The sequence below is a fragment of the Harpia harpyja genome, chromosome W (assembly GCF_026419915.1).
Source record: "Harpia harpyja isolate bHarHar1 chromosome W, bHarHar1 primary haplotype, whole genome shotgun sequence".
NCBI lineage: Eukaryota > Metazoa > Chordata > Aves > Accipitriformes > Accipitridae > Harpia > Harpia harpyja.
In genome coordinates, this window is record NC_068968.1 from 6,595,338 (window position 1) to 6,618,807 (window position 23,470).

Consider the following 23,470-nt stretch of genomic DNA (forward strand, 5'->3'; position numbering starts at 1 on the left):
AGTGAGCGGCTGTGTGGTGTTTAGTTGCTGGCTGGGGTTAAACCACGACACCCCCCCCCAATGTAAATGGGAGCAACTATGTTACTACCATGAAAGTTGGCCCTTTTCCTGTTGTAAAACCCATGAAGCAGTGTCCTGGAAAACAGTGACACTGTAATACAGCTTTATTTATTGTATTTTCAGGGTGACTTCTTTCCTTGATGAACTCATTTCCCTTGTGTAAAACTCAACTGTTCCTCCTCCAGCCCCGTACTACAATAATAAATGATGGGGAAGATTTTAATGAGCACTTTTGCTCTGCAGGTGCTTTAACTAGAGCTCAGTGTTAACTGCATGTGGTGGGTTGACCTTGGCTGGCTGCCAGGTGCCCACCAAGCTGCTCTATCACTCCCCCTCCTCAACTGGACAAGGGGAAAAAATATGATGAAAAGCTCATGGGTTGAGATAAGGACAGGGAGATCACTCAACAATTACTGTCATGGGCAAAACAGACTTGACTTGGGGAAATTAATTTAATTTATTGCCAATAATATCAGTGTAGGATAATTAGAAAAAAGAACAAATCTAAAAAACACCTTCCCCCCATCCTCCCTTCTTCCCAGGCTCAACTTCACTCTCCACTTCTCTACCTCCTCCCCCTGAGTGGCACAGGGGGATGGGGAACGGGAGTTACGGTCAGTTCATAATGCTTCGTCTCTGCTGCTCCTTCCTCCTCATGCTTTTTACCTGCTCCAGCGTGGTGTCCCTCCCATGGGATACAGTCCTTCATGAACTACTCCAATGTGGGTCCTTCCCATGGACTGCAGTTCTTCAAGAACTGCTCCAGCATGGGCCCTTTCCATGGGGTACAGTCCTTCAGGAATGGACTGCTCCAGTGTGGGTGCCCTGTGGGGTCACAGGTCCTGCCAGAAGACCTGCTCCAGCGTGGGCTCCTCTCCATGGGGTCACAGCTTCCTTCAGGATGTATCCACTTGCTCCGGCGTGGGGTCCTCCATGGGCTGCAGGTGGATATCTGCTCCACCGTTGTCCTCCATGGGTTGCAGGGGGAACAACCTGCTTCACTGTGGTCTTCACCACAGGCTGCAGGGGAATCTTTGCTCCGGCACCTGGAGCACCTCCTCCCCCTCCTTCTTCACTGACCTTGGTGTCTGCAGAGTTGTTTCTCTCACATTTTTCTTGCTCCTCTCACCCAGCTGCTGTTGCACAGCAGTTTTTACTCTTTCTTAAATATGTTATCACAGAGGCGCTACCACTGTCGCTGATTGGCTCAGCTTTGGCCAGCGGCAGGTCCGTCTGGGAGCCGACTGGAACTGACTCTGTCTGACATGGGGGCAGCTTCCAGCAGCTTCTCACAGAAGCCACCCCTGCAGCCTCTCCTGCTACCAAAACCTTGCCACGTAAAACAAATGAAGTGCAATAGGTCAGCAACCACTGCCAGCTTTCAGACTTCATTGCTGACTTCTGATAAATCAAAGCCATGGAAGGAGCCACTTTCTTACTTTGCTTTTTGTCTTTTTCAACAGTTACATCGCAAACCAGCAGAAATTAGAAAGTATCAATGACAATGAAGTTGGATTTTATGTTGGACTTAAAAATCTGTGAGTATATGGGATAATTATATTTCTTTATTTCTCTTGCAGAAGCATTTACAGACCTCATGAGACAGTAGGGCTAACTTTTTGCGTTATAGAAGACAGTTTTAGAGTTTGCAGTTCAGCCTAGTTGATATTTCATCCACATTCTTATTTTAAACATTATCATTATTCTTTCCATTGTATTTTAAATGAACTGTTCTAAGTTTTATATACCTTCACAGGACTGTGGTGGATTCAGGCTTAAGGTTTGTGTCCCATCAGGCATTTGTGAAAAACGTCAACCTACAATACATGTGAGTAAAGGACAGCTGCTGTCTTCTAAGTTAAAACTGTCCAAACCTTGTTAACTCCCTTCTTTCTCTTCCTGTTTCCTTAATATAAAATGTTTTAACTTCTAATGGCCTCCTGTCATTAATGGGCGTGAAATAGGACATGTATGATAAGGAATTGGTAGATCATAAGAACATAATGTGGAATGGTAAAAAGACCCATCCAGCTCATCCTGTCTCTAACAGTGGTTGCTGGCTGTGTCTCTTTTAGTAAGTAGTGGAGCACAAAGGAGTGCATCTCTCTACTGAGTCATTTGGTGGTGAGAGTATGATGTCCACACTATATGCATCACACTCAGTGACATGGGTTTGACTTTGGACTAGCTCTAGTCTGATTCAGTGGGCTGAACATGTTTTAGCAGCTAGAAGTGCATTTGGTCCATGCATGGAGCACATCTTCTAATGTAGTTTGACTAGTTTACATGCCCAGAGACTCTACCATGCCTGTGAATTTAAGTCTTGTAAGTGAGGATGATCAGAAGATTCACTTCAGCTCAATTCTGAGCTGAACTGATGCACCCAAAGCAGAATATAAAAATGTGGTTATTTTCCCACCCAATTGCACTTTGCAGTTCATGAACTTCAAGAAACAGAGTTGATGCCTGTGCAGCTTTTTGACTGTGTTTTTTCTAGATTACTTACAGTTTAGATTTAGCAAAGTACAAAGAAAAATGATCAGTTATAAAGAAAGATTTTGTGGTTTTTTTTAGTTTAAATACATATCCCTGAAATACTGGAGTGCCTTTCAGTGGGACAGACATAGAGTAATTCATTCCTGCTACTTATATGGAAAATTGTGGTTCCGGTCCTACAAAACACTGAGATCATGTGTGGGGCTCACTGTTTTAGCCAAGTATTCAAGTGTGTGTTTAAGTCCATCCATCTTTGTTAGATATATTTATCACTTAATTAAACCCTTGCTTTTATTAAAGTTCTAATGAGATCAAGAAGATGTAAGGCCAAGCCTCAGGCTTGTAAGATGCCTAAATGCTTTCTTGTAATATGGAAGAATTGTTGAATTGGGCTTAGGACTGATTGCTTTGTTAATAAAATGGACTCACTTTCTGCACCTGTGTTTTCCAAGGAATAGCGATTAGTTTGTGTAAAGAAGTGAGCATGAATATCTGAATTTGCCTACACAGTAATTGCTATCTTTAATATGGAACAAACACTGGAAGAGTATGAACCAGCTGGCCTATGAGGGTTACATATTACTTAATATAGTCCTTAATAAAGTAAATTGCTTTTACTATAATCAGTTGGCGAATAAGGGAAGTATTTTCCAGAATGAGTTTGTGTGTCTACCCATGTGTCAATTTCCCAGTGAATTATGATTGTATAAGATGAAATTCCATAAAGTCAAGTGCATATGCACTGACTGTGGAAATGCACAATGAGAAATTATTGGCTAAGTGGCACAGTTGCAGAGAAATGTTTAGTAGCTATGTTGAAACAGAATCTCAGCATGATGCAGCAGAACAAAGCAAATTCAGTCTGTGATCAAAAGTAATTTTGTGTTAGACTTTTGCATCTTTTCCCCATTACCTTAGCCCCTGGGAAGGCATCTATCTGAATACTGTATACAGATTAGGACACCGAATCTACTCATCTAGAAAGATATTTGAGAAGAGCAACAGAGCTATAAGGAGTTTGTAAAGCAAATAATTTCAGGATAGGCTGAGAAGGCTGTTTGTTCAATTTAGTAAAGGAAAGAGTGAAAAAGAATATACATCTTCAGATTTTTAAAAAGAAAGTGATTATGAAGAGGAGAACAATCAGTTTTCTCCATGACCATGAGGATAGGAAATAACGAGTTTAATTTGTAACAAGGAAGATAGATATTTGGAAAACCTTCCCAGCTGTCTGGGCAAGTAGACACTGCAAAAAATAACTGAGTTGGTGGGATCCTCTTCATAGTCTTTTTTGCCTGGTTCCTTAAGAAAAGGAGGTTCATGCAGTCAGAAAGTGTCTTTGTCCCCAGTGGTTGATTCTAACCAAAACTGATATAGGTGAATAGGTTTTGTGAAAATTGGCCATTGGGCAGAACACAGAGACCCTATTAGGGGTCCTGCTTAGGGGAAAAATATTATTGTGCACATATGTCCTGTTGGGCACTAGAGAATCCATGTGGACAAGATGTCTTTAAAATACTTCAGCTACAGGAAAAGCTTCAACTGGAGCACACAATAAAACATGGAATACATATCTGTTGGTATGCAGGCTTTATTAGAACTCTAGTTCATGAAACTGCTTGTTAGAAACAAATTAAGGTGAGTGACATCTGTTACGTTGATGTACATGCAGTCCTGATTCAGAAGAATGTTATGAACTAGGAGCTCGTCCAGTCTGATACTATGGTTTCTTTGTTGGGGAATTAGTAATCTTAGCAGACACAGGATAAGCCCAGATAAGACTGAAAATATTAAGTGGCACCACCTTCTCTCTCTATATGTGACAAGGCAGTTAGTATGGAGACATTTTTTGCCTAGGCTGATCTATTATCCCTGCAAAAAATGCATTTGTTTGTTTCTGCTGGGAAGTCTTGCTGCATGTTAAAATGTTTCTGAAAACCCTGGTGAATCATTGCTTGTTGTCATCAGCAATAAAACTCCTGTTGACTGCACTGGGAATGAACTGCAGATGCTGTTGTGGTTGTGACAGTGAAAACTATTAAAAGCTAAAATCATTTTGCTTTGCCAGAGTGACTTCTGAGTACAGATCCTTGAGAAGTCTTACATTTTATTTTAAAACATCAGTTTGTTGTTATTTCATAAAGAAAACAGAAACTCCAGCCACTTTTCTGAAGACTGATGCAACTGTATGAGCTTTAATTTTGCTAGTGATACTATTATAGTTTTCTTTTTCTTACATGAGAAGTCTTTTAATGTAGTTAAGAAGCTTTATTACAAGAATATAGCATTTATTTTATGAATCATATAAGAATATAGAATTATAAGGAACTTATTAACACATATTTCCTTAAGCCTTTTCTTTGTCATTACCTTCTTTTCTCAGCCAAACTTCTGTAGCCCAAATATCTTTCTAAAGTTATGTATGATGACAAGACTTGAGTAAAATATAAACAATAGAAGGATAAATGCTCCAATAGATACCACTTAAATGTAATTAATAGCCTTGCTCATCTAATTCTGCTATTCTCATTGACCTCAGACTCAAATTAGTCAACAGACACATTTAGCAAGCTATTAAACAGTCCTACTTTAGTAGTGCTGTAATTTATAAAATCATCTACTGCTAAAAATAATTTTAATAGACCTGATTAATACACATGCATGGTATTCTGTCAATACCTTTAAATGCAGAAATAAATTTCACAGCAAGTGTGTATTTCCTAAAACATTAAAAAATAGTTACTGTTATGTACTAGGCTGTGTATAATTGTATTGCTGAATCATAGATTCATCTATTGTATACTTACAGCTCTAGGTATTAGAATGTGTTTATATCTCTAGGCTGATTTAATTTAGGAAAAGAAGCTAAATGTAACTATTTGAGACCTAGCTGCAGATTTTCCCTCACATGTGCACAGGCAATACAGGGCTGGCTCCAGCTGTAGGCAGAGCAGGAGTCTGTAGAGGGAGACTGAGCATAGCAAAATGGCCATGACCATTTCTTCAACTCTTCCCTCCCATTCTTCTTAGATCTGTTCCCTCCTCTTCCTTCTTGCCTCTCCTTGCCAGGAGCATTGTAGGCAGTATAGTGGCATAGTGACTGTTGTGGGTTAACCCCAGTAGGCAGGTAAGCACCACACAGCCACTCACTCACTTCCCCACCACCACCCCCAGTGGGATGGGGGAAGAGGAAAGGAAAAGTAAAAGCACTTTGTGGTCCAGATAAAAATAGTTTAATATGTGAAGGAGAAGCGGAAAAAAGATGGAAAACAAAACAAGTGATGCAAAGGCAATCACTTACTACTTCCCATGGACAGACTGATGCCCAGCCATTTCCCAAGCAAAAAATGGCTAAACTACTAAAACGCCTCCTCTCCCTTTTTATTGCTGAACATGATGTTATATGGCATGGAATATCTATCTCTTTGGTCAGTTCGGGTCATTTGCCTGACTGTGTCCTCTCCCAATCTCTTGCACACCCCCAATCTATTCACTAGGGGGGCAGAGTGAAAAACAGAGAAGGCCTTGATGCTGTGCAAACACTGTTCAACAATAGCTAAAACATTAGTGTGTTATCAGCAGTGTTTTGGTCACAAATCTAAAACACAGCACCATACCAGCTGCTATGAAGAAAATTAACTCCATCCCAGCCAGACCCAGTACAGTGACATTGCAATATAAAGCTGCACCTGTGTTGCTAGCTATGTGAATATTTATGCAGCTGCTTAGGCCACTCTTGCGCTCCCTATGTTGCCACAGGTATGCTTTTAGCTGTATTAGGTCTAACTACTTTAAAGTGGGCTTGATATTCGTATGTAAAATACGGTCGTGCTTTTGACTGCATGCTGGTCTTATCCTTAGGTATAGCTCTAGAGCCAGAATCTGTACTCCACATCTTTTTTTTTTGTTTGTTTTTAAAAAAAAGGCTTTTGAAAGCCAAATGAATCATCTTTGGGCTGCTCACCACAATCTTTGTGTGTGTGTGTGCGCGGGCACATGTCTGTAATTGAATTGGTGAACTAATTTATATTCTCTTTCCATGGAAGTGGATGAGTGGTCATTGCCTACTCTGTAATAAGTTGGTCCATGTTTTTTCACTTAACATGGATTAAAGAGACCATAGCAGGCATCTCTATAATCAATATAAAGTGCTCAGTTTATGAAAAATATATATAACAGTAAATTTACTGTCAAAGTATAGTTTAAGGTAATAAATCAATAACAGTGGTCTGAAAAATTTCTGTTGAATTACTTGCCAACTTGAAAAACCTTAAGGTGCTAAACTACATGGAGGAAAAGGCTGCAGTCATAAAGTACTAAATGTGTCTGTCAACCCATGACCAAGAACTTAGGAACAGGATTTTTTTTTGTTACTGTTTTTACTACTTCTTAATTCCTTTGTCTGGTATATAGCAAGCACAACTGGTAAAAATCTGAAAAGACAATTAAACCTATTGAGTTAGTTTTGGTTTTTCACAACTGGATTTGTTAAAATAATAATTCTTTATTCTTTTGATAATTTTGCTCGAATTAATAGTTCCAGTTCCTCACTGGCTCATGCAGTCATTTATACCTGCATGAAGTGTTCAGAAAGTAACATACTGATATTTGGATAGTAAATCTGGCTTATGAATTTAAATCAAGTAAGGGCTATTCTTATGCCTAGGGGGTTGCAATAATTCTCCAAAAGCGATGAGTGGCCTGAAGCTAAATGACAACAAAATACAGTTACGGCAACACTGAACAGTCTGCTGTCCAGTAGAGCTCATTCTCTGAATGAGGCAGCTCAGCTCCTCACAGAGAAATGGAGAATTAGATCACCATTAGTAAGTTAAGCAAGGAAGCATGTAACCAGCCAGAAGGAAATCCATAGGAAAAATGGGACTTCAGTCCTGCTTGTGAAGTAGTTAGGCTCTTATGTCCACTCCAGCTTACCAACAAAAAACCCTTTCCTGGAGTCAGTCTTTTTTTTTTTAAGATTTTCTTAAAAAATATATTTTTAAGATTTTATCTTCTTAAGAGAAAAAGAGAGAAATACCATCTCATAGTATGGCTGGGGCTCTTACATAAGATGTTTGAGGCCCATTTTCAGATCTGTATTGTGATACTCTAGTATTTAGGAAGCGGGAGAGGGGTGATTTTCAAAGCCCCTTCTATTTGGCTTGGTCTGGAGTCAGAGCTTGAGCCTAGGCTTTCCCTTTTAGGGTGTCAGGGAAGATCACATGAAATGGAACAACTTCAGCTGGACAGAGATTTCCCTGAGGGACCCATCATTTGATGGTTAGGGAGTCCTCCTGGTATGGAAGAGCAGGGTCCTCTGCAGTGCAGAAACCAAGATTTAAATCTCATCCTCCCATGACCTGGAATATGTTGCCTTTCACTAGACTAGTAAGTGGCATCCCACTAGACTAGTAAGTGGCATGGGTACCTATCTGCAGGTAGAACCCACTGTATATCTGGTTGTCTTTCAGGGAAGGTGGGATTTAGTCACTGTGCAGGTAAGAGAAGCAGGCACTTGCCTCATTTGGGAATACCATGGGGGTATCTGTGTGCGCTGCTCAGCAGTGTCAGGACTGGATGGATTTTTTTTGATGAGTGAGAATCACCTGTGGAGGGGTAAGATTTGACATGTTTTGTGTTGTCTCAGTGCTGGAGAGAAGAGCCCAATTTCATAGGAGGATTTAACTTCTTTCTTTCAACCTCCCAACCTATTGTTTGTGAATATTAGGAAAAACTTCATAGTTAACGTATTGACTAGTTTTTACTTAACCACAACTCCTGTCCTACATGCGAATTGTACTTTAATTTTGACCATCAGGATCCACATGAGATGTTTCCACCAGCATCTACTGTAGGGCAGCTCAGTTGACCTGAGTAATGAAACAGTAGCTCACCCATTTTGTTCTCACACATTAGGACTAGTCAGCTTGCAAACGTCAGGCCATTGTTTGCTAGAAGGAATCAACAAAAGTATAGTAAATAAAATCTCTTAAAGATTCCATTCTAAATTTTTGTAAAAGATGTAACTTGTATCCCTGTAATTTCTCTGAAAATTATCTCATACTCAGAGATCAAGGGCTGAAAGTAGGGGAAGTAAACACTGTGTTTTTTAGTCAGGGGCAGGGGGAAGAGGTTTAATCCCTGTTTTAAATGCTATGCAACTTAAAATATGGAGCCCCTATGGCACCTCTATAATACCACATAAAACTCATGGGGTATTTTGGCTCATAATGCTGATTTGCACTACACTACTGGCAGTTTTACAGTTTACTGCTCTCACTATCTTTAATTTGTGGACTGATAAGACTATAGAAAACCAGCATTATTTTGGTTTGGAGAAAGCATTTTTGTAAACCTGGGAAGGGGAGCATTTCTGATTCAGATGAGCATTTCTTTGCTCTGCATAATGGGAGAGGACCTTTCACTTAATTACCACTGGAAACTGTAAATGCTTAATTGACATAAAAAAGCCCAATATAGGCATTTTACATTTTTGCTTTTGATCTTTCCTGTGGGTGCATATTGCACATGTAATTTGAACATAATAAAAGTCTCTGATGTGGATGTGTGCTAGTATGTGAGTACAGAGTTTGGTGCAGTATCAAAGAAAGGGATACAACCATTTCACTTATGAATAAATTAAGCATATAATTAACACCTGGACTTTATATAATACTTGTGAAACACAATTAAATCTTCTTTTCTGTAATGAACACAAGTGCTTTAAGTGAAAATATTGACCCCCTGTTGAGTATGATTTTAAAGAATGTATTTAACTTCAGACACAGGTTGGGTTCAAATCCTTGAAACCCATCAAACTGTAAAAAGAGACTGGGCACTGTTCCTTTCCCACTGAAGTTAAAGGGATAAAAGCTTTTTAGAGCTGGTTTGGGCTCTTCTTTTTTTTTTTTTTTTTTGAGAGACACAAACCGTACTGGGAGTGTAAGAAGAAGCAGCCCTAATTAATACAATTTTTCTGTTTTCCCATAGCAATTTATCCAGAAACAAGCTCTCAAGTTTGTCCAAGAAGCCTTTTCGCCATCTGGGTTTGACTGACCTGTAAGTTGTCATTTTTTAAAATAAAGTTTATTTATGGCTAGCAATGAAAGAATAGGACTTTGAAGTTTATTCTTTAAAGCTACAGGTCCATCAAAGATTAGAAATTAAATTCTGACCCAAAGAAGGTGGAAAATATGTTGCCAGTGACATAAGTGCAGATAGATTTTAATTCCAGGCCTTCAGAAAAGATCAAGAGTATGTTTTAACATAAATTTATAGATCAAAATAGCCTTTTCCCTTCAACTTTAAAATACTTTTTATGAGATTATTTCACACAAAACTACTGGTGCTTGTATTAAATATTTGAGCTAGTAAAAAATGCAGCCATCTAATGATCATAGAATCATAGAATGGTTTGGGTTGGAAGGGACCTTAAAGATCATCTAGTTCCAACCCCCCTGCCATGGGGCAGGGACACCTTCCACTAGATCAGGGTGCTCAAAGCCCCATCCAACCTGGCCTTGAACACTTCCAGGGATGGGGCATCCACAGCCTCTCTGGGCAACCTGTTCCACTGCCTCACCACCCTCACGGTGAAAAACTTCCTCCCTACATCTAATCTAAATCTACCCTCTTGCAGTTTGTCGTGGTTTAACCCCAGTCAGCAACTAAGCACCACGCAGCCGCTCACTCACTCCCCCCCACCCAGTGGGATGGGGGAGAAAATCGGGAAAAGAAGTAAAACCCGTGGGTTGAGATAAGAATGGTTTAATAGAACAGAAAAGAGGAAACTAATAATGATAACACTAATAAAATGACAACAGTAATAATAAAAGGATTGGAATATACAAATGATGCGCAGTGCAATTGTTCACCACCCGCTGATCGACGCCCCGTTAGTCCCCGAGTGGTGATCCCCCTGCCCCCACTCCCCCCAGTTCCTATACTAGATGTGACGTCACATGGTATGGAATACCCTGTTGGCCACTTTGGGTCAGCTGCCCTGGCTGTGTCCTGTGCCAACTTCTTGTGCCCCTCCAGCCTTTTTGCTGGCTGGGCATGAGAAGCTGAAAAATCCTTGACTTGAGACTAAACATTACTTAGCAACAACTGAAAACATCAGTGTTATCAACATTCTTCTCATACTGAACTCAAAACATAGCACTGTACCAGCTACTAGGAAGACAATTAACTCTATCCCAGCTGAAACCAGGACACAGTTTAAAACCGTTGTCCCTTGTCCTGTCACTGCACTCCCTGATAGAGTCCCTCCCCGTCTCTTTCCTGTAGGCTCCCTTTAGGTACTGGGAGGCTGCTAGAAGGTCTCCCTGGAGCCTTCTCTTCTCCAGGCTGAACAACCCCAACTCTCTCAGCCTGTCCTCGTAGGGGAGGTGCTCCAGCCCCCTGATCATCTTTGTGGCCCTCCTCTGGACCCGCTCAAGCAGGTCCATGTCTTCCTTATGCTGGGGGCCCCAGAGCTGAACACAGTACTCCAGGTAGGGTCTCACGAGAGCAGAGTAGAGGGGGCAGAATCACCTCCCTTGACCTGCTGGCCACACTTCTTTTGATGCAGCCCAGGATATGGTTGGCTTTCTGGGCTGTGAGTGCACATTGCTGGCTCATATTCAGTTTTTCATCCACCAATACCCCGAAGTACTTCTCCGCAGGGCTGTCTTCTCTTCTCCAGTCTGAACAACCCCAACTTTCTCAGCCTGTTTTCATAGGAGAGGTGCTCCAGCCCTCTGATCATCTTCGTGGCCCTCCTCTGGACTCGCTCCAACAGGTTCATGTTTGATTTGCTAATCAGTGTTTTAAATCTCATACGGCATACTGTATAGCTAGATTATACTATACATTTCTGTTTCAGGGCCATTTTTTCAGTTAGTGTTTCTTCATGATGTTACTTAGGGCTTTTATTATGAGATTTTTCCAGAGTGATATACATGATGAATCTTTAAGGTTGTGTAAAATCCTTTTTTATGATTAGACTTAGAATTTGCCTATAATACATGACTGTTTGGCTCTATAAAGAATTTATCCACTTAACAGCAATAAACCTTTTCTGGAGTGGTCTTTCTGAGATAGCTGAGCAGAGTCTATCATACAAGAGAAGAATTTCTGATGTGTTTAGCTACCATGAAATAAAATGGATCTTAGTGGAAAGCCCAATTGTCCAGACGCTCCTGATTTACACCAGTGAATTGGAGATTGGAATTGAGCCCCCTGTGTGATCTCTCTGATCTGTGGCAGGATGGATTCTTAGTTGTTGCAGACAGGGCTTCATTTTCTACAAAGAAACTGTATCTACTTACAATTTGCACTACATTGAGGTCTTTGATCCATACCTTTTTAAAGTAGAGTTCAACTTTTAGTTTTACCCATATGAGTGCTTTGAAACTTTTTTCTATATGCATGATATTTTCTTAAGAAATCATTTGATTTTTGCTGTAGGATATTGCTGGACAATCCATTCAAGTGTTCCTGTGAAATTATGTGGATCAAGAAATTTCAGGAGACCAAGTTCTACAGAGAAACTCGGGATTTATATTGCATAGATGACAACACCAAGAGGACAGCCTTGCTGGATATGAAGGTCCCAAACTGCGGTAATACTCTTAACATAAAGTTCTTACTAAGATATTGTGAGAAAGGAAAAATAAACATGCTTTTTGACAAGATACTTATCAAGATGACAACAGTGCTGATAAAGGAAAAGGTTTTGGGAGGAAATATTAACCACTCACCAGTCTTTCACGCCACATGGAATAATTTTGGGAGCTTCACATAAAGCCTTTTTTTTCCTTGAACCTTTAAAAACATACTGTTATTCAAGTGCAGGAAAACAGAACATCAATTACAGACAACACACAAGAATTATATAAAATGCATGCGCCTTTATTGAAAAAAATAGTAGTGCTTCCAAGCTGAACAGACACAAGATTTTGCTTCCTTGAAATTTTTTTCAGATATCTGAGGTTAATGAAATCTTTCTTTTCCTTCAGAAATACAAACTCTACTGCTAAGACTACAGGAAGGAAATTCAGAAAAAATGTGCCTACTGAAAAAGTTAACAAATAGCTGGTTTTCACACAGATAAAACTCTGCATAGGCTATGCAAAAGAGACATTACAAGCTTAGGTTTGTAGCATTTTGCAGGATATTATTTTCAGTTACCTTATATGTATTTGGAAATGGTGGAAAAATGGTGTAACAATAAGGTCATCCCCTTTTTGGTTTTTTGTATGCAACTTTGGTTCCTGTATATAGTCCTGGGACAGCTGGTGGAAGATTTCACCTGATAGTTGAAGAGATCTTCTTCCTCTGTGGATGGGAGAAGAGCTCAGGTGTTTTTGATGTGATGCAAAGTCTATTGAACTCTGGAGTTTTCTTAGTGGGATGGGGTGCTGGGGTGCTGAGCAGCAGGCAGATAAGAAGACAAGAGCAGGGTTTCCTCTTGGAGGACTGATTTGGATTGGGAAAGCTGTAAGCGAAGGTGAATGTCAGGAGGAACAAACAAATTCTACCTTTCTTCCTTCCATCATTGCCTACTGAGCACCCTTCTCTCCGCTGGCTATACGGAGGGTGCAACACTCTCTGATTGCAGCCACCGTTGGGTTAGAGCCATGGTGGGGACCTGCTGCAGACCCAATGTGTGCTGCATTTAATGACACTAATGCATAACTTGTTTTGGTGGTCTTATGTACTGCAGGGTCTGATTTACCTGAAATGGGAGATGATACTGAGTTGAGCTAAATTGACCTGACTGGCTGCTCTGGCTGGATGGACTAGAAGGTATATTCATCTGCCAGGTGTTGAAAGGTCTCCTGGTGGATTGAAATCAGTTGCCACAAAATGGGAGTGACAGCACAGCCTCTTTTAAGGTCCTTGTCTAGCATGTCTAGAAACTACTAGGTAACTAGGATTTTCCTTTGAAAATTCTCAGTGTTAAAATCCCAGAATTAAATGTGTGAGACATTATTTTTCTCTTGAATTCTTTAGAATCTTCAGCCCCAGGAGACTTGTTTCTGACCTCTTGATGCTATGTAGATGCATGTATGTACACATGTGCACATCCTGTGGACATATCTTGATTAAAATACTTGGCATGAGAAGGGAAGGTGGCACTTCAAACTAGAGGGAGAAGAGGAGAAAAGGTGCCCTTGACTGTGAGAATATATGACATTCAGACTGAAGTATCAGTATGTGGAATTTTGCATATGAGGAATGTGCCTTTTGCTGAAGAACTGTGTGAATGTTAGCACAGACCTGCAAATTATTCCCACATTTGGTTTAATGTTAATTACAGGATCCAAATACAACTAGACTTTACGCACTCTGTGTTTCTCTCTCTTCCCCCCCCCCTTCTGGTGAGTTTTTCCCCTTAATTTACCTTTTCTGGTATGAACCAATGTAGGACATAGCTTTTTAATTAGGAGAGGTAGATGGCAACACAGCCATTTCCTAGAGACAGAATAGGATGTCCTTGGTTGTGAGGGACTGAAAGAGTTAATGTCTCAAACATTGTGGTGGGGCAAGTTCTGCTTAACCACGAACTCTGCATAACAACGAACCCTGCCTAGCAAGGAACCCCAAGTGAAAAGAAGCCGATCAGCACTGATCAGCAACAGGACTGGGAGGGGAGGGCGTGCAGGAGGGTGCACAGCTCCCTGTTCTGATAATGCTGTTCTGATATGCTGAGCAGGGCAGCTCACCATGTAGGGAAGGAGAAGTTACTCCCCAAACGACCCCCAAGCCCAAAGGCTCACAAACCGCTCATGACACCTAATTAGCCTAATGAGTTCGAGTGACCACCTGAAGGAGGGGCAAGGATGATAAAAGGACACAAACTGAAGCCCCACGAGTGCAAGCCCACCGGAACTGGACCCCTCAGCTGACTGAACCAACGCTGGACCCAGGACCGGTGAAATCTTTCTCTTCTCTCTCTGTCTTGTTTCTCTCTTTCTTTTTCCTTTTCTGTAATCCCTACACCTCATCCCTTTAGACATAAACCATTGACCAAGTCTGGGACTAGGAGTGGATCCAGCTGCCCCTAGGCTCCTCTCTGAGAAGGAGTCTAGAAAGCAAGGGGGTCCACTCTGAACCTCGTGACTCAACGGGAGGGCTCTCCTTATTGTCTTCCCTGAACTGATCCCCAAATAAGCAAGGTCTGTAGTATACATTTGGTGATGTAGGGTTAGCATATTACACAGTTTACTGACGTAGTTTCATGCCAATTCTTGTGGTGAGTGAATAAAAGTTGAGTTTTGTGAGTTAAAGGATCCCTGGTGTCATTTCACCTTAATCCTGACCTGGGAATCAGCAAACCTGAGTCGTCATCCTGAGAAATTGGGACGTGACATTGGTGAAGATAAATGACAATTCTCATGAACATGGCTTGTGTTCTGGAAGATATTGAAAAGATCTGATGCATGGCTGGCATGGCTGTTGCTTTCAGAATTTCTGTACATATTTTTCTTTGTTTAAAAGCACAAGACAGTTTCCAGAAAAACCAATGATGTAGTTGGTTTATTTGATTTCTAGCACAGTCCAAGAGGCTATTAAGTATAACTGAACTAGAGGAAGAAGCCCCTTTTAGCTCCTTTGGTTGTCAGGAGAAGTTTTAGGCATGCAGGCCTTTGTAAATTTTGTTAATGAAACATTTTCTAATTTTCTCTACTGATTAAATGGTTCATCCCATGGCTGGTTTGTTGATTTTTTTTTAATTTAATTTTTTTTTTTAGGAGCTAAGTAAACATACTTTTTTTTTCTTGCAGATGTTAATTAATTAATTACTTCATAATGTAGTAAGTAACCTGTACAGTATGTGGTAAAAGTCTTGATAATAGGATGCCTCACTAATAAATCTCTTCCTATGAAGTTGGAAGAGAACACTGTGGTTTCTTGGTCATAAGGCTCTGCTTTGTAGATAATTCATGTGAAAATTAGGAAGGTAATTTAATTACTGTTTATATGGTACAAATCATAGAATCATAGAATGGTTTGGGTCGGAAGGGACCTTTAAAGATCATCCAGTTCCAACCCCCCTGCCATGGGCAGGGACATCTTCCACTAGACCAGGTTGCTTAAAGCCCTATCCAACCAAACCTTGAACACTTCCAATGATAGGGCATCCACAACTTGTCTAGGTGTTGTGGTTTAACCCCAGCCAGCAACTAAACACCATGCAGCTACTTGCTCACTTCCTCCTGCCCAGTGGAATGGAGGAAACAATCGGGGGAAAAAAAAGTAAAACTCATGGGTTGAGATAAGAACAGTTTAATGGGACAGAAAGGAAGAAAATAATTGTCCTGGTTTCAGCTGGGATAGAGTTAACTGTCTTCCTAGTAGCTGGTATAGTGCTATGTTTTTGAGTTAGGTATGAGAAGAATGTTGATAACATGGATGTTTTCAGTTGTTGCTAAGTAGTGTTTAGTCTCAAGTCAAGGATTTTTCATCTTCTCATGCCCAGCCAGCGAGAAGGCTGGAGGGGCACAAGAAGTTGGCACAGGACACAGCCAGGGCAGCTGACCCAAAGTGGCCAACAGGGTATTCCATACCATGTGATGTCACATCTAGTATAGGAACTGGGGGGAGTGGGGGCAGGGGGATCGCCGCTCAGGGACTAACGGGGCGTTGATCGGCAGCGGGTGGTGAGCAATTGCACTGCGCATCATTTGTATATTCCAATCCTTTTATTATTGCTGTTGTAATATTATTAGTGTTATCATTATCATTATTATTTTCTTCTTTTCTGTTCTATTAAACTGTTCTTATCTCAACCCACGAGTTTTACTTCTTTTCCCGATTTTCTCCCCCATCCCACTGGGTGGGGGGGGAAGTGAGTGATCGGCTGCGTGGTGCTTAGTTGCTGGCTGGGGTTAAACCATGACAATGATACTAATAACAATAATAAAATGACAATAATAATAAAAGGATTGGAATATACAAAACAAGTGATGCACAATGCAATTGCTCACCACTCGCTGACCAATGCCCAGTTAGTTCCCGAGCAGCCGTCCGCCCCGGTCAACTCCCCCCAGTTTATATACTGGGCATGATGTCACATGGTATGGAATATCCCTTTGGCCAGTTTGTGTCAGCTGCCCTGGCTGTATCCCCTCCCAACTTCTTGTGCCCCTCCAGCCTTCTTGCTGGCTGGACATGAGAAGCTGAAAAATCCTTGACTTAGTCTAAACACTACTTAGGAACAACTGAAAACATCAGTGTGTTATCAACATTCTTCTCATACTAAATTCAAAACATAACACTATACCAGCTACTAGAAAGAAAATTAACTATCCCAGCCAAAATCAGGACACTGGGCAACCTGTTTCAGTGCCTCACCACCCTCATTTTAAAAAATTTCTTCCTTATGTCCAATGTAAACCTACCCTCTTTCAGTTTAAAACTCATTGCCCCTTGTCCTGTCACTATAGGCCCTGGTAAAAAGTCTCTCTCTGTCTTTATTATAAGTCCCCTTTAAGTATGGAAAAGCTGCAGTAAGGTTTCTCCAGAGCCTTCTTTTCTCCAGGCTGACCAACCCCAACTCTCTCAGCCTTTCCTTATGGGAGAGGTGTTCTATCCCTTTGATCATTTTTGTGGCCCTCCTCTGGACTCACTCCAACAGGTCCATGTCTTTCCTGTACTGGGGACCCCAGGGCTGGATGCAGTGCTCCAGGTGGGGTCTCACAAGAGCAGAGTAGGGGGGGGCAGAATCATCTCCCTTAACCTGCTGGCCACGCTTCTATGTGGCCCAGAATACAATTGACTTTCTGGGCTGCGAGCACACATTGCCAGCTCATGTCCATTTTTTCATCCAGCAGTACCCCCAAGTCCTTCTCTGCAGGGCTACTCTCAATCCCTTCATCCCCAAGTCTGTACTGATATTGGGGATTGCCCCAGCCCAGGTGCAGGACCTTGCACTTGGCCTTGTTAAACTTCATGAGGTTCAGGTGGGCCCACTCCTCAAGCCTGTCAAGGTCCCTCTGGATGGCATCCCTTCCTTGAAGCGAATCAGCTGCACCACTCAGCTTGGTGTCATCCACAAACTTGCTGAGGGTGCACTCAATCCTACTGTTTATGTTATTGGTAAAGATTAAATAGTATTCGTCCCAGTACAGACACTTCAGGGACACCACTCATTACTGGTTTCCACATGGACATTGAACCATTGATTGTAACTGTTTGGACGTGTCCATCCGGCCAATTCCTTATCCATCTAACAGTTCATCTATCAAAGCCATATCTCTCCAATTTAGCAGCAAGAATGTTGTGGGGGGACTGTATCAAAGACCTTACGGAAGTCCAGATAGATGACATCTGTAGCTCTTCCCTTGTCCACTGATGCAGTCCCTCCATCGTAGAAAGCCACTGGATTAGTCAGGCATGATTTGCCCTTATTGAAGCCCTGTTAGCTGTCTCTAATCACCTCCCTGTCTTTCATATGTTTTGACTTATCTTCCAGGAGGGTCTGTTCCATGATTTCACCAGGAATGGAGGTGAGGCTGACTGGTTGGTAGTTCCCAGGGTCCTCCTTTTTAAAAATGGGTGGGATATTTCCCTTTTCTCCAGTCACTGGGGACTTTGCCTGACTGCCATGGCTTTTCAAATATGATGGAGAATGGCTTAGCGCCTACATCAGCCAATTCCCTCAGGTCCCTGGGATGCATACCATCAGGTCCCATGGACTTGTGTATGTTCAGGTTCTTCAGGTGGTCTCGAACCTGAGCTACTCTCACGATGGGAGGGACTTCATTCCCCCAGTACCTGCCTTGAGATTTGGGGACTCGAGAAATGTGGGAAGAGCAATTGCCATTGAAAACCGAGGCAAAAAAATTGTTGAGTACCTCAGCCTTTTTCATGTTGATTAGTTTTAGTTCTCCTGTCTTTTTTATCAGGGGATAGTACATTTTCTTTAATCGTGCTTTTTTTTTCAACATACCTGTAGAAGCCCTTCTTATTATTCTTCTCATCCCTTGCCATATTCAGCTACAACTGCACCTTAGCTTTCCTGATCCTATCCCTACACATCCGGGCAGCGTCCCTATATATTTCCTAGGATACACATCCCTGGTTCCACTGCCTGTGCATTTCCTTCTTACACTGTACTTTGAGCAGGAGGTCTCTTGCCTTCCTTGCTTGATTTCTTACACATGAGAATTGAGAGCTCTTCTGCTCTAAGAAAAATGCCCTTAAAGAGCTGCCAGCTCTATTCAGCTCCTTTGTCCCTGAGGGCAGCTTCCCAGGGGGTCCCATCCCCTAATTCCTTAAACAACAACAAGTTTGCTCTCCTAAAATTCAGGGTCTTGACTTTACTCTACACCTGGCCCACATCCCTCAAGACTGTGAATTCCACCAGGGCATCATCACTGCAGCCCTGGCTGCCACCAATCTTGACCACTCTAATTAGTTAATCTGTGTTGGCAAACAACAGGTCCAGTAATGCTTCTCCTCTGGTTGGGCTGTCTATCACCTGGATTAAGAAATTATCCTCAATGCACTCCAAGAGTCTCCTGGACTGCTTATGGCTTGCTGTGCTACTTTTCCAGCAGATATCAAGGTGATTGAAGTCCTCCAGCAGGATCAGGGCCTGCAAGCGTGATGCTTCCTGTAGTTGAAGTAAAAATGCTTCATCAACAGGCTCCCCTTGATAGGGAGGCCTGTAGTAAACACCAATGACGAGGGTTCTTTTGTTGGCGTGGCCCCTAATTTTTACCCATAAGCTCTCAACCTGTTCATCGCTGTTTTTCAAAGACAGCTCTGTGTGGTCAATCCATTCTTTAACATAGAGGGCAACCCCTGCCCCTCCAGCTCCTCCTGTTTGTTACTCATGCTGTGTGCATTGGTATAGAGACACTTCAGTTGGGCTATCAACCATGTCACCTTTTTAGAGGAACACACCCTAATTCCTTTGAGGCATTTCACATGTGTTTCCCTGTTGGTTCCTAATACATCAGCATCCCCTGGCTCTTCTCTGTTGCTCAAAACTCTATCCCCTTCCCCTACTAAATCTATTCATTAATGAGCTGATTAAAGGCTAGTTACAATTTAGATGCCATCAATTTTGTGATTTCTGTTGTTCATATTTAAAGTTAGGTGTGTTCAATAACTAGAAGATCCCTTCCAAGTGCAATATTAAAAGTGTCAATCAATTGTTATGGTGTTTGCAGCACTATTTTTTCCAGCTGCATTTGGAATGTATTTATGTATGATGAAAATTGCTGGATTCTTTTAAATTGTAAAGTCACACTTAATTACTATGTCAACGGGTTTTAAGTTGCATCTACCACAGTAGTATTAGTAGAGCCTTCTGCGTAGAGAAATGTGCTTTATTTTTGCTGTTTTCACAACATTTGCTGATTGTCCATACAGTGTGGCCACCTAGACCTTCCTCTTTCTTGTTTCCAGCTCATAAATAGCATTAGAAAATCTAGAAAGAAAAGTAAATGCTTTGTTCTCATTACTATTTCTGTAAGCAATGGCTGCGATTGCCACTGGTGTATTAAATTCCTGGAAGCAAGACATGTCCTATGTGTGGGGTCACCTATGTAGATCACTCATAAGTCTGTTAGTCTTCTGGAGATCACCTGGAGCTCACTTAATCCCAGGGATGCAGGATCAGATTCTTTGGGACAGATTATATTAAATTATCAGTTGCTGCCTCTGGTAAGCATTTGATCACTGAGTTGCTATCATTGAACTCACTGAAACTGAAGATGCCTTTTTCTTCTGGTGTTTTTGGGAAAGGCCTCTCTTCTACAGTTGTCTGCAGCCCCATGTGGATTTTTTTGTTGCTGTGGATCTCAGTCTAGCAATGCTGGTAAATCTAGTCAATCTGGTCAATTTAGTTAATCCGAGAAAATGTTTTGTGTATGTTGGTGTGGTGCTTGATCTGGCTTTCAGTTTTGTTTATCCTCTGAGCTTCGTATGCTTATTTTTTATGTATTGTTTCTGCAGATGTTGTCATTGGTCATATATGCTAGCTAAATATACTGACCAAAGTAGCAAAAAAGTATGAGACTAATTTTTTCTGGATTGTATTGGGTCTGGCTGGGATGGAGTTAACTTTCCCTATAGCAGCCCTCATAGTGCTGTGCTTTGTATTTGTAGCTGGAAAGGTGTTGCTAACACACCAATATTTTGGCTACTGCTGAGCAGTGCTCCACAGCATCAAGGCTGTCTCTCCAACCCTCACCCACCCAAAGGCCAGTAGGCTAGGGATGGGCAAGAGGTTGGGAGGGGACGTAGCCAGGACAGCTGACCCAAACTGGCTAAAGGGATATTCCATACCATATGATGTCGTGCTCAGCAATAAAAGATAAGAGAAAGAAGTGGGGGAGGGGGAACATTCATTATTAAGACACTTGTCTTCTAAAGCAACTGCTACATGTACCAAGGCCCTACTTCCCAGGAAGTAGCTGGACATTGCCTGCTGATGGGAAGTAGAGAATAATTTTTTTGTTTGTTTTCCTTTGCTTTTACATGCGGCCTTTGCTTTTCTTTATTAAACTGCCTTTATCTCAACCCATGAGTTTTTCAATCTTATTTTCTCCCCCCTGTCCTGCTGAGGAGGGGGAGTGACAGAGTGGCTTGGTGGGCACCTGGCAGCTAGCCAAGGTCAACCTACTACCAAAACCTTGCCACATAAACCCAATACATTCCATCCCTCACCTCTGTGAATCACATATTTAAGAATTATCATTAAAATATACATTCATCACACAATCTACAATCCTCACGAACTTCACTTACATCAACAAAAAGAATTCCCCACACCAAAATCAAAACATCATCAAAACACTGACAGAAGTGGACAATTTACACATATTCTAACACTTATCCCTTCACCATAATTGCAACAACAAAAATTCCCCACAATTATTCCACTCTCTAACAATGTTCAGTCCATGTTTTGCCCATTACCTGTCCCAATTACTGTCCTTATCTCGAATTCCTCGTGTTCTATGTTGAGCACCACAAAGGACTGTGGTGAGTTGAACTTGGCTGGCTGCCAGGTGCCCACCGAACTGCTCTATCACTCCCCTTCCTCAACTGGACAAGGGGAAAAAATACGACAAAAAGCTTGTGGGTCGAGATAAGGAAAGGGAGATCACTCAGCAATTACTATCAATCACAGGCAAAACAGACTTGACTTGGGGAAATTAATTTAATTTATTGCCAATAATATCAGTGTAGGATAATGAGAAATAAGAAAAAATCTAAAAAATGCCTTCCCCCCACCCTCCCTTCTTCCCAGGCTCAACTTCACTCCCTACTTCTTTACCTCCTCCCCCTGAGTGGCACAGGGGGATGGGGAATGGGGGTTGCAGTCAATTCATAATGCTTTGTCTCTGCCGCTCCTTCCTCCTCATGCTTTTTCCCTGCTCCAGCGTGGTGTCCCTCCCATGGGATACAGTCCTTCATGAACTACTCCAATGTGGGTCCTTCCCATGGACTGCAGTTCTTCAAGAACTGCTCCAGCATGGGCCCTTTCCATGGGGTACAGTCCTTCAGGAATGGACTGCTCCAGTGTGGGTGCCCTGTGGGGTCACAGGTCCTGCCAGAAGACCTGCTCCAGCGTGGGCTCCTCTCCATGGGGTCACAGCTTCCTTCAGGATGTATCCACTTGCTCCGGCGTGGGGTCCTCCATGGGCTGCAGGTGGATATCTGCTCCACCATGGACCTCCATGTGCTGCAGGGGAATTTCTGCTTTGGTGCCTGGAGCACCTCCTCCCCCTCCTTCTTCACTGACCTTGGTGTCTGCATAGTTGTTTCTCTCACATAGTCTCACTCCTCTCTCCGGCTGCTGTTGCGGTAGCATTTTTTACCCCTTCTTAAATATGTTATCACAGAGGCACTACGAATGTTGCTGCTTCAATCAATCTGGGTGATACCGAAAAAGCCGGTCGAGGAAACTCTCTAAGACTCGATTTTGGAGTTTTAGAAAGCAGGCATTCTTTATTGCAGTGCTGGGTGCATGGGGGATCGCTCCACCTATCGTGCACACCGTCAGGCCTAATTGTGCAGGTTAAGTACATGTTCTACATACATATTCACTAGATTTCCGAGAAATGTTATACATATTCATTAGTTTTCCGGGAAACTATTAGCATATGCAAATGTCCTTTACACAGGCACATTGAAGGTCTCTGGTGGTCTTCAGGAGTCCTCTGGTGGTCTTCCATAGTCTTCCTCACTTGTCCGCTACTTGACCCTCCTCAGGTGATTCTGCGCACTATGGTCCTTTACGTGTTTTGATACATCTTATCCTAAAGAATGCACGTTAGTCCCTAAAAAATGCTTGTTAGTGCTCTTATTATCTAAGTTTTCATTAGTGATGTAAAACCATATGGCTAGTTGTCCTGGTTTCAGCTGGGATAGAGTTAACTGTCTTCCTAGTAGCTGGTACAGTGCTATGTTTTGAGTTCAGTATGCGAAGAATGTTGATAACTGATGTTTTCAGTTGTTGCTCAGTAGTGTTTAGACTAATGTCAAGGATTTTTCAGCTTCTCATGCCCAGCCAGCGAGAAAGCTGGAGGGGCACAAGAAGTTGGCACAGGACACAGCCAGGGCACCTGACCCAAACTGGCCAACGGGGTATTCCATACCATGTGACGTCCCATCTAGTATAGGAACGGGGAAGTGGGGGCAGGGATTCGCCGCTCGGGGACTGGCGGGGTGTCGGTCGGCGGGTGGTGAGCAATTGCACTGCGCATCATTTGTACATTCCAATCCTTTCATTATTTCTGTTGTCATTTTATTAGTGTTATCATTATCATTATTAGTTTCTTCTTTTTCTGTTCTATTAAACCGTTCTTATCTCAACCCACGGGTTTTGCTTCTTTTCCCGATTTTCTCCCCCATCCCACTGGGTGGGGGGGAGTGAGTGAGCGGCTGCGTGGTGTTTAGTTGCTGG

At 42.0% G+C, this 23,470-nt stretch overlaps 1 protein-coding gene across 1 annotated transcript in view; it reads left to right on the forward strand.

Annotated features, from left to right (window-relative positions):
• The window catches only part of LOC128136036 (BDNF/NT-3 growth factors receptor-like), a 136,400-nt gene that overhangs the window by 21,180 nt on the left and 91,750 nt on the right, over nucleotides 1–23,470 (forward strand). The window contains exons 2-5 of the mRNA XM_052775128.1: nucleotides 1,524–1,598; nucleotides 1,817–1,888; nucleotides 9,547–9,615; nucleotides 12,007–12,161. Coding sequence (XP_052631088.1) covers nucleotides 1,524–1,598; nucleotides 1,817–1,888; nucleotides 9,547–9,615; nucleotides 12,007–12,161 — 371 coding nt within the window. The remainder of the gene's footprint in view (nucleotides 1–1,523; nucleotides 1,599–1,816; nucleotides 1,889–9,546; nucleotides 9,616–12,006; nucleotides 12,162–23,470) is intronic.